Here is an 11,837-nt window from a genome sequence, read left to right on the forward strand (position 1 = left end):
GGGCAGGGGCAGACCCGCCACGTCCCCTCGCTCCCCCAGGAATGGGGAGGCGGCGGCAGCTGGCCCCCGCCGCTCCCAGCCCCGAAAGCATGGCTGTGCCGGGAGCTGCTGCAGCAGCTGGGGGGGCGGAGGCCGGCCGGGGGTCCAGCTCGCGTGTGTGCAAAGCCGGCTCCTCACCGGAGCCGCCCGAGGGCGGTGCTCAGCCCCACGAGGCCGGCCCCTTCCCCCCTGCCGCGCTCCGAGTCGGGCCAGTCACGGCTCCAGCCCAGCCCAGCCCAGCCGGCGGGGGGAGGGTTAAGCGGCGAGATGGGGCCCGGCTGTGTCAGAGCGAAACCGCCCGGCGCACCTGGGCTCAGCTCGGCAGCCAGCCGCCGCCAGCCTCCCCTTGCTGCCGCTCGGTGCCTGCCTGCCCCGTATCTCGGCTCCATCTCTGCAGCGGCGGCGAGAGTCAGCGCTTCCCCTTCCCGTTCGCTCCGCGCGGCTCCTGCGCGCACTCGAACCCCAGTGACCCAGATTAGAGCCCGCCCGCCCGCTCCCTTCCACCTCCGGCCGGCTCCCCACCAGCCCGCCCCGGCCGCTCTCGCTTCCTCGCCGGAGCCCCAGCGCCGCGGCCGCGCTTCGCACAGCATGTGCGGCTGGGGCTTTTGTTCGCGGCCCCGGAGCTGCAGGCCGAGGCCGGGCCAGGGGCCGGGCTATGTTCAGAGCCAGGGCAGGAGTCCTCTGGGCCCTGTCCGCTCAAGGCCAGGCTAGGCGTGGGCCCTGTTAGCTTGTGTCTGAGTGTCAAACCGCCCTGGGCTTGCCAAGGGAGTGGAGCTTTCGACACTTGTGTTTGTTTTATGTAATAAAGCATAACAATGAATCGTGCCTTCTCTCGCTGGGCAGAGCAGAAATCCAGAGCAAGTCAACACGGCAGTCAAAATATGTTTGATTAATGATCGTTCTATTGGAAAGCTCTCTGGCTCCGCCCCAGACAGCGGGGTGTCAGAGGCTTCCCCTCCCCGGAGGCCCTTCCTGCCCCACTTCGTTTCCTTTTTTAGGTGCAAGCATGTATGGAGAACTTCAGTCTTAATTTCTCTCCCGGATCCCTCCTCTCCCACAAGGTTTCAAGATGACTGCCAATTCCAGACGGCCCACGATAACCCTGAGTCAAGACTATTCACAGTGTCTGGGGCAATTTGTGTACTTATTTTATGATTTAAGATAAAAAGGCACCCAGGCAGGTATAATGCATCTTACAGGGTCATGCAACCACATGGGGTGATGAAAATGGAGCAAGCAGGCCTCCCCCGGAGGGGTTGTGAAGTCATCTTTGCTGATACTGCAAAATAAAATAATGGACAACATTCTGAAAATGAAGTACCTAGGTGGTGAAAATCTTTCACACAATTAAATAATACTGGAAGACCTTAGCAAAAGTGTTGGCGATAATGCTCACACAACCTTTTTAAAAAGAGCCCCTTAATCTCATGGTCAGACTCTGATGGTATTGAACCAACCCATTTATAAGAAATGAAGATAGCCAGACCTACAACTGGAACCAATGACAAAACCAGCAAAAAAAACCTAGAACGTAAATCTGTCTTCCTAATGGTATTTATAAGGGGGATCACCTTAGTATGTAAATACAGAGTAAAAGAATACATTGATATAGCACTTGGTTAAATGGGAGCTGTGGGATTCCCTGAGGAGTATATAACCAAGCACAAGTCATCTTGGGAGATGCAGAACTTCCTTTAATGTTACTGATCCTGCATTCCTTGCACAGGCAAAACTTCGGTTGAAGATTTGTTTGTTTTTCTTTGACAAAGGCAAACAGTCCATTGTACTATTTTCATGCTTAGTCGAGTACCCTGCACAATCGGTACAGTCAAGGGGATGGGCTGCAGGATGACTCCTCCTACTCTCAGCTGCCTACCTTAGCTACTGGGGAAGCTGCACTTCCAATCTCCAGTTAGCAAAAGGCGAGGCACCATTTCTGGTTGGATGGATTATTTTTGTCTCCTTTCCCCCTTGGTTTTCTTCCTGTTTTTCTGTTTGTTTATTGATTCCCCTTCTCTAATACATATTGTCTCATCATCCTTATCACATTTATTTTCTCTCCTCCATCCCATCCTTTCCCCCACTCCTTAGTTAAACCAGTGCAAGTTTTGTATATAGCCAAGGCCTGTTCTGGTGACCTTGCTCTCTCCCGTGGCACACTCTTATCAGGGCCACATCAGGGGGAGGGGCAAATGGGACAATTTGTCCTGGGCCCCAGGGGCCCCCACGAGAGTTTTTCAGGGCTCCTGGAGCAGGGTCCTTCACTTGCTCCAGGGGCCCCAGAAAACTCTTGTGGGGCCTGGGCCCCCAGAGCTTCTTCCGCTCCAGGTCTTCAGTGGCAGGGAGTTCTTCCACCCCAGAACCCACTGTCAAAGTGCCGGGTCTTTGGAAGCAATTCAGCAGCGGGAAGAACCCAGGCCCCCTGAATCCTCTGGGCAGCCCTGACCCTTATATGGTGCTAAGGTGACTGCTGGAAGCACTATCATCTCCAAGGGAAAGTGTTTCTAGTGGTTGGAGCCAGCACAGACCTGAGAGCCAGGAATCCTCTCTTCTGTTGCCACCTCCATCACCTACTCCATGTAGCCTGGCCACCTCTCAAACACCTGCCTCACTTTATTCATCTGTTTACAATTATTATAATTTACTTACCTCACAGGTGTGCTGTGAGGGTTAATTGATATTTGTTCAGATCTTTGCAATCCTCCCAGGAGAGATGCTGCACCATTAAAAGGGTGGAGAAAATGTTTTGTAGCCTCTACAAGGCACTTCCTCCTCTTGTTGTAGGTAATTTATATGTGTGCAGCTGATTCAGTGCCACACCAAGTGCCTCAACCCTTTGACTCTGTAGCATGACTGGGGTGGGGAGAGGTGCTTCTGAATCTTTGATACCACATAGGCCTTTTAGTTAGATCTAAAGTCAGCTCTGTGGAAAGGTGGGACCCTGAGGTCACAGGTCCCTGGTTACTCAAGTCCCATATTCACTGGGAAATTTACCCAAGTCAGGTATTAGTGATCTAAACGTTGTGGGGCCACAGACAAACCAATACATAGATACCCACCCCAACCAACTCCTTACCCAAATTGACTGGGCTCTTCCCACAAGAACATACCCATGACACCTCCCCCGCAGCACTCTTTCCGCCTGCCTTTAAGGTGACATCTAGCTAGCCGCTCCCTTCCCCCGTCAGGATCCCGCAGAGAGCAGGCAGAACCAAAGCCTAACTAGGCACGTGAGAAATGAAAATAGGGCTATTTATCCTCTGCCACACCCTGCCGCTTGGCTTCAGGCCGGAGAATCTGGGCTGGCCCCCGGTGCCTTAGCCCACCGCACAAGAGGCACGAGGTTATGGGCCTCTGCAGCAAAATAACGCCATTCTGTTGCAGGGGTATCCCTTGAGCCCCCCTCCATTCGCTACGGTGCTAAATCCCAGCGAGGTAAGTCCACAAAGTGGCCTAGGACCTCGACTGATCGCCTGAGCCGAGCTGAGGAGAAACAAGTGAAAATGGCGAAAAGAAAAGTTCACGAAGTACGCAGCTAGCTGGAAACAATACATGAGCTGAACACCAGGTCTCTTATCCACATAAACAAGCGCGCTACCCATTAGAGGTCCGTACAACTCATGAGACAGCCCCAGAACAGTCCCAAACCTTCCCGTGTTGTCTCTGCCAAGAGATAAAACTTCACTGCCGTAAAGATGAGCTTCTGTGCTGGGTAAACGCAGCTCTTGGCTCTGCTCTAGAACCATGACCGTTTTCCTTTCCCCTGCGCGATTTCATCCTTTCACGTTCTTTTCTTTACCCGCTGCGTTTCCTAAAAGAAAACCCGTGCGTTTCTAGCTGCCCGCCTCCGTTTGCACTGTGCATACCTCAGACACAGCCAGCGTGAATCCATTACGCCTCGATCCCATGACACGGGTTTATGCGGATACCCTCCGATTTACATTTTAAACACTGCAAATGCACTGTCTGCTAGCATGAGAAGAAAACCCAGCGTGTAACTTCAAACGACCTTCAAGGAGATGCAATTAACTGCTCTAATTATCAGTACACGCCTTGTCGAAAAAGACACAGGTGCTCGCTGCAACGCGGTTCCACCTGGTTAAGCAGAATCGTCCTACCAGTAGATGGACTCTTTCTCCCTTAATCTGGGATTTGCTACGATGCCTCTACATTTAGAAACCTCCTCACTTCATCCATCCGCCTCTCCTCTCCTCCCCCTTGGCTGAGGCAGGAGAGCGATCGCTCACGGCTGCTAGGCTTTGTCACACGAACACACACACAGACCACATTGCTCGCTGCTGCCTGGGAGAGATGCATCGTGTTTATTTCCCGGTTCCCACAAAGCAGTCACCTTCTGACACGTCTCTTCCCCTGCTCCCCGCACCTCCACTTCTCTTCCTGCAGTCCTGCAGACTGAAGCGAAGCACCGTAGGCCACAATGATAATACAACATTTAGGTTAACACTGCGTGTTCTGATCCGATTTCCCCCTCCGCCCGCCTTCCAGTCCCTAACAACATCGATCTGCTACATTTACTTCTGCCTTTATCGGCCCCTAGCCAGCCCTGCCAGGGCTCTGAGTCACTGTCTGAGCTACAGGATCTAATACAGATGCTGGAATAACCGAGCCAGTACCAACCACTAGCCTCCAGCCCGGTTACAAAGGAGAGAATCTTTGTCCACAAGTGGTGCGCTTCAGACAGTTGAACGTGCAGTGTCATAATGGCTCCTATTGCTGGTAGACAAGGGAGGTGCTCTCGACACACGCAGCTATGGCAGAAGAGATGGGACCGAGAAGATAAGGACAACCCGGGTTCCTTAAAGGTCCACTAGGAGGCGCTGCAGACACCCCGTTGCCTTTTGCAAGAGGATAGAGTCATTTGGGATTCGGTGGCTTCTCATCTCATTACAGGGCATTAGGAGAAACAGGCAAATATACAGCTATTAAAATTAATCGCCTTGCGCCGTCAGATGAACGTAATAGAAATTATTTATAGGCTGCCTACAATGCGTTTATCGTCATGGAGGCTAGAGGTGCTGGGTGCGGGTGAACAGAGAAGAATATGCGCAGGCTACAATAAAGGACAGCTATACGGATCTGCGCTAGATCTTAAGCGAGCGCTGGAAAGTAATGAGACCAGAGAGACAACAGGAGCCCTTGTGGGAGATACCTCAGCTCGGTTAGCGCCAAAGGACTTAGCTTGTACAGGCTATAAGTCCAACTTTAAGCTTAGAGTCCAAGCACTGCAGGTCAGCAAAGGTTGTGAGTATGTGATCTCAACCGGTTAGGCGAAAAGTAAACTGCAGACATTTTTCAGATGACTATAGGTAGAGCTACATAAGCAAATATAAAACCTAGGCTTTGTGCTAAGTGGTCTCAAATATCCACTCTAGCGGATTTCTCTAGCAGGCAAAGTCCCGGCTTGCTGGTGTGCAGCAATGCAGAAACCAGGAGACTTTAAGCATCGAATAAACAAATTACGTCTTAAAATAGCTATAAGTATTTTGTAATTACCGTACAGTGCAGAGAAGGTGCGTGCAGGAAGGAATTCACGTTTCTGACCGCTGTAAACTCTGAATGTTTGCAGATTTAAGATAACAGATTACATGTTAATTGCTTGTGACGGCCAGCCATTTAGTTTAACGCTCCTTAGAAAACTCTCTTACAGAATATATTCTGCTGCAGCTTTATCTGGGGAAAAAAGTTATCTCTCGCCTGAAGAATCTGTACTTCAGGTTCCAAGAGGGATTTGTAATGTAGTGCGTTTCTGAAGCACAGGAAAGATGCCTATAGATCTCCCCTCCCCCTACCGTTCAGTGCTGGCGTTAGTGTTGTTTTGGCAAACAAAATTTATCTCGGTTTCGAAAGGGTAAACAGCTGTGAAATGAATCAAGGTCCTCTGGTGACAACATGAATGAATGCTGTTCCACTGGCGTCGGACAGCCTGAGCAGCAGAATGGGGCTAGAGGAGTCAAAGTACAGCTAGCTCAGAGAAAGAAGCAGAAACAGTCCCCGTTTATAAAGGCTTGCGGAGAAGGTGCGAGAAACCCCAGAACAGCCTAGAAAAGCTGCTCTGCCAAGCTCTAGACGTTGATAAATACACCGTCCCCTTTACCCGGTCCGCCTGAGGCGAAGACTCGCAGCACAGCGGGTAATTGACAGTCTCAATCCAAAATTGAAACATGTGTTAACAACAACGCCACGCATCCTAGGAGCTTCTCGGGAGATCGCCTCCTCATGGGCTTTATACATTACTTGAATCCAGCTGAGGCAAGTGTCAGGAGGCTCTTAGAGCACGTTTCTCGTCTACCTGTAAATCAACTCAATTGCTGTTTAGAAAGAAGCAGCCTCTGTTTTGCAGCAAAAGTAGCAGGGCCATTTTTTTTACTCTGTCCTCCCAGTGTTGGTTTCAATGAGGGCCCAGAGGCAAAGCATGCTGGTATTGCCCCCTCCCGGTCCACTCCAGTCCTCCCTATTAATTATATCTTGGAATGTTGGCACAGATGCTAAACACTAAATCGCATTAAATTGATTACGTTATATTCTCCTTCTTTCAGAGCAAACAGGCCCGTCTGAAGCATAGCCCTTCGGCTGACGTAGATCGCTATACATACCCTTTTAAGGCTTGTTTTTATTTACAATGCATTATGCATCTATTCTGCACGCTAGACAAAAAGTGATTGGAATGTGCTTTCTATGAAGCCCGAATCCACACCTGGGGCCCAATTCTGCAAAGGCTTATTACTGATGTGCCGTTAATTGACTCCAATGGGATTACTGGCACCAGTAAACATTACTCCCTTGGGTAAACATTCCTAAAACCCGGACCTACTTTAATAACTACTTTATGGAAATATCTCCTGAGCAGGATCGGGCTCGTGGTATAGGTTATTTGAGTAACCCAGTTGTCCCCCTTCACGTTTATTGAAGATCGTTGTATATACAAGTACCAATAGGTAAACAATCCCAGGCTTAGCAGAAATGAATTTAGTATACTAGCACCTCTGGGATCCTCATTCATTATCACTCATGACACAGAATTAATCTTTTGCTTTTTCCCAGAGGAGAAAGGCCGCAGATTTTGCTGACGTTCTAACGTCCTTTATAAATAACAATGACTGTCACGGAGGGGAAGCAGGAGTGGTGGGAAGAAAATAACTGGTTCAGAAGGACATAGGCCCATACAGACAGCCAGGTTTCTAGGATTTTCGGGGAAGTGCAGACCCAAAGGGAGGGTTTCACCTCTCCTCCCAGTCAGTCACTTGGTGTTCTTTACATCTTCTCCTTTTAACACGCCATTTTAGAGACTCCATTCGCCAGGCTAGAGGAAATTGGTGGGGGGGGGGGGGTTTCTAAGCCTCCTAAAGCAGGAACTGATCATTTTTACTTTTGTTTTTAAGCTGCTCCCACCCAGTACACAATGGTGATGAATAGCTGAGAAAAAATGGACCCCCCTTTTCTGAACAGCCCCCCAGTAATTAACATGGACGTGATCCGGGGCTATGCACTATTCTGCTCGGCCCTAACGCGGCTGTGCAGCGTGGAGACACCCCGGAGAGCCGACACTGTCTGGAACTGCTGCGTCCAGGGCCGGGACCGGGCAGACTAATAGCAGCTCCCGCGCCTGGAGCTCGCTCCCTTCTCCCGCGGGCGCCAGCAGCGATCCCAAGGGGCAGGAGGCGGAGCCATGGCACTAGGCACCGGCGCGCAGGGTAGCGAACTGCTCCTCATTAACCTAGCCTCGGCGCTAACCGCGATGGCTTTGCGCTCCTGGGAGCTCGGGGAGGGATCGCGCCGGATGCGCTCCCTGGGGCTGGGCGGCTCCACACCGCCCCCAGCACAAGGCTGTGACTAGTGCGCACAAGCCAGCCCCGGCCGTTTGCGAGCTCGCGCCCTTCCGCGGGAATAACAATGCCGATCTTTACCCTGGGATCCAAACACACACTCGCTAAGGTCCGTTAACAAGGCAGCGGCTGGAAGGTGCAGGGAAAAACACGGAGGCGTTTGCGATAAGAGCGGCTCCGAGCGCGGTTTAACTACCCAGGGAATAGGGTTGTGTCACGAGCACTTGCAATCGACTGTGCTACTCATCGGAGCACTGCGCGGGGCCTCCTCCTGAGCAGCACCCAGGGCTGGGGGAAACCCGGGAACCGTCGCTCGGGCCTGTGCTTGGAGCCATCGCAAGCTCCTCGGAGCCCGCTGCTCGGCCCGTTCGAGCTGCCTGCTGCCAGCCAGTCGGTGTGTGCTGGAGGGGGGGGGCGGTCAGGCCGTGCAATGGGCGGCTCACCCAGCGGGTTCCCTATTCCGCCAGAAGGACGTGTGCCAAGGGAGCTCTGCCCTCTCCCTCTCCTGACTGCAAAGGTACAAGAGTCTTCACAGAGTGGTGTGGAGAGTAGCACACAGCACCCCCGGGACCTGCTCCCGCTCTGCGACTCACGCCCCCCCGTCCCTTCCCAGCATTACTTAAACCCAGACTCTGCACACAGCGGATTATGCCTTCTGCGCTCAAATCCAAGCGCCTCCTGGCTCCGGCTAGCTCCGCCAATCCTTTCTCCCTCGTGCTCCCTTGGCTGGCTGTGCCTCCTGCGAGAAGCGCTGGGAGAGACGGCAGCAGCAGCTGAGCCCCCGGACATATCCGAGAGTGGGTCTAAGGTTTGGTCACATCAGCCGAGAGACAGGTGGAGGTCATTCCTCACGGGCGTCCCACCCCCCATCTATTCCTCCCGGAGCGTCCCAGCCGTGCGGACACACCGGGCTGGGATACACAACTTGCCGAATGGTCGGGCCGGGAGGACACCGGGACGCCTGCGGCTGGCAGGAATAGGCTCCCCGGAACCGCGGACGAGCACGACCCTACTCCCATTCAATCCCCTGGGGCTTTGGCCATTGACTTGAATAGGAGCAGGGTCTGTACCGGAACCTGATAGACTGATAGTCTCGGACTCCGGCTCTGGCACTGGAGCGGCGCCTGCTAAGCCAATGGCTGAAGCAGCCCTTATAACCCTGCGGTGGAGACAGTCTCACGCCGTTATTTGGATTCAACCTGCGCTGAGAACTGTGATAAACGGTGCCTCTGGCGGGGCACTCGCTACTTTTTAAACGGCATTATCTCTCCTATAAGAACTGGACTGGTTTGCTTTGAATACAAAGCTGTTTACCGAGCATTTATCCAGCCATTTATGATCTCAGGGAGTACATCTCAGCGGGGAGTAATCTCCTTACAAAGCCGCAGGTTTATTTTTACTAGGGGCAAACAGGGGTCTAAACCCACCTATACTTGTTTGTTGGGGGGGGGTGAGTTTTCCTTGTAATCAAGCCTGCGCAGAAGAACAGATTCCCCCCAAGATTTTACGGAAGGAATCCCCTCCTGGCTCAAGGCCGTATGTGGCAAATTTTAAACTCGACAGAGGTTTTATTGCAGAGTAATTATCCTCGATCTCCTTCCTGGTAGAGGTTTATAAGTGAAAACGCTGCCACAACGCTATTTAGCGTAGCGAAGACGAAACTGCAGTCAAGAGGCTGCTGGGTTTACACGCCCCCTGTTGGAAAAGCCCGTGTAATTAGGCAGAACTCTCACCGGAGGAGGCTTGAGTTCAGGGCCTTCACGGCAGGGTGATCACTTATGAGGGAGAAGAAGAAATAGCTTCCCTCCTTCCTTAATGAAAATTAGTTCGAATTGAAATGGCAAGACAGAAGATTGATACGCAACGTGCAACAGGCGTGGTTTGCCTCGTGAGAAAAGCAAATTAATAAACAGAAACTCCTCCCCTTATTGGCAAATGCTTTGCTTTTTTAGAGCCCCTTCCTTGCCTCATACGCATCGGTACTAATAACAGTAATAAAAAGAGATGCAGTGCTATAGTTAGTAATATATTGCATGGTCATAGCCGACCCCAAAGCCCTTTACAAACATGAATTAAATAATTAGCCCCATAACCCCAAAACTCGTTTATTATTACTCCCGTTTTACAAAAGAGGAAAGGGAGGTATGGAGCGAATCAGCGATTAGCTGGGATTCGCGCAGCGAGTCTATGGCAGAGATGGAAGTAACATAAAAATCCTGGCTCCCCATCCCCTACTCTAAACACTAGCTACACTCCCTTGGTTTTTCATCGACACATTAAAAAAAATGAGTGCATCTCCCTCGCACCTTTAAACTCAAGCCTTAGTATTTAAAAATTAACAACGGGTCTGAATCTAATCTAATTGTTTTGATTCAGCCAGTCATTAAAACACCTTTTTCTTTTTATCATTCTGGCAAATGCAGTTAACAATCCCTGTATGAGGGATTACAAAAGGCTGCTTACTCCTCTCACCAACCTTATCCTGACACCTCATTGTTAAGGGCAAAAGTGACTTATACTGGGGAGCACAGATGAAAACTTTCTTTTCAACGAGAATGGCGGTACTTCACAGCCACTTTGTGGTTTATTGCTAAAGGAGGCGACTGTTTATGGTCAAACAGCATTACATTGGGCCACCTCGATTTTTAAACCGTATTCCCCATTGATTTGTTTTTAGGAATGCAAATCGCAGCAGTCATGATCCATTCATTCATCGGTGTTTAAATAACACTAATAATCACTCTAAATAATAAAGCAATCTGTTAAGTGAGCTGTGTGCTCATGATAAACCCCCCTAAGTACTGTACATTAGCCAGGCTCCTTACACGTCTCGCTGCATATTAAACTTTATCTTGGGTCCCAGTACTACCAGTTTTTTCTTCAATTCATAGCCCTGTAGATATCCATCTGTAAGTTTGACTGTTTTTGCACTGAAGAAATATAACCCTACTTAATCATGGTTTCTGGTTCCTTGAGAACAAACGGAGAAGACGAGGTCATCAGGTTTTTTGTTGTAACACAGACACAAGAAAGCTGCAACTACGGACAACATACTGGAAACCCCACACGTAAGAGAAGAGAAGCAATGCACTGACGAAAGAGGAGACTGAATTAATCCCTGCAGTAGAGAGCAAATACTTAGCTTTGCGTTCTTGCATATTAATATGCAGCCGTATTTAAGAATGCCAGAGCATAGCTGCCTGGACTTAAATATTGTTTAGTCAGAGGCTGTAACCTCAGGCATATGCAAGAAGGGTGCGTACGCAAACACACACACTGTTCTATTAAAATGATAAGCCACGGTCACTGAGGTCTTGCATTATTTAAAAAAAAACCACCTTGGATGTGAGGTTTATAACCACATAAGATAAAGCAATACGTGGGGAGGGGAATTGCAATATAACCTGCATGTGCCAGTGATGAACCCAGGAGTCCCAACACGAAAGAACAATTAAACAGAAGTGGCCTTTTTAGAAAAGGGAGCGAGCATAAACAAATATGCCCAGAGGAAACAGTCCGGCGATGACTCCATTTTTTCCACAAACACATGGTTAGTGATATGTTGAATACCCGAGACAAACCATTGCTTTCCTCCACTGACAAAGTATTTTTTGCAATATTCGTCACTGATCTCTACGCTGCCCGGCTGAAATACAAAATGTCAACAAGGGTGTTTGAAATACACGTGAAGGAATGGTTGCAAGCCGGCGAAGCTAGCGCAGATACTTCAGCAGCGTTCTCTCCTCCTATTCCGAATTCACTTTTCCCAGTCACAACATGCCTCGCAGGCAAACGCAACGCTTAAGGCTTCTCGCCTCTGCTGCCCCTTCAAGTAGGCTTCTTCCGTAATGCACCCGGCGTGTTCGTCCCCAGCAATACAGTTAAGCGCATTAATGGCAAGCAGTTTCATTTGTGCTACGAAGTTATTTGCTATCGCTTGGGGGAGGGAGGTGT

The 11,837-nt window shown here is 50.4% G+C and overlaps 1 protein-coding gene across 1 annotated transcript in view; it reads left to right on the forward strand.

Moving 5' to 3' along the window:
• Positions 1 to 518, forward strand: part of LOC115643979 (proline-rich protein 36-like) — a 37,402-nt gene extending 36,884 nt beyond the window's left edge. The window contains exon 3 of the mRNA XM_030548065.1: positions 40 to 518. Coding sequence (XP_030403925.1) covers positions 40 to 518 — 479 coding nt within the window. The remainder of the gene's footprint in view (positions 1 to 39) is intronic.
• Positions 519 to 11,837: the final 11,319 nt, after the last annotated feature.

Source organism: Gopherus evgoodei, chromosome 1 (assembly GCF_007399415.2).
Source record: "Gopherus evgoodei ecotype Sinaloan lineage chromosome 1, rGopEvg1_v1.p, whole genome shotgun sequence".
Classification (NCBI taxonomy): Eukaryota; Metazoa; Chordata; order Testudines; family Testudinidae; genus Gopherus; species Gopherus evgoodei.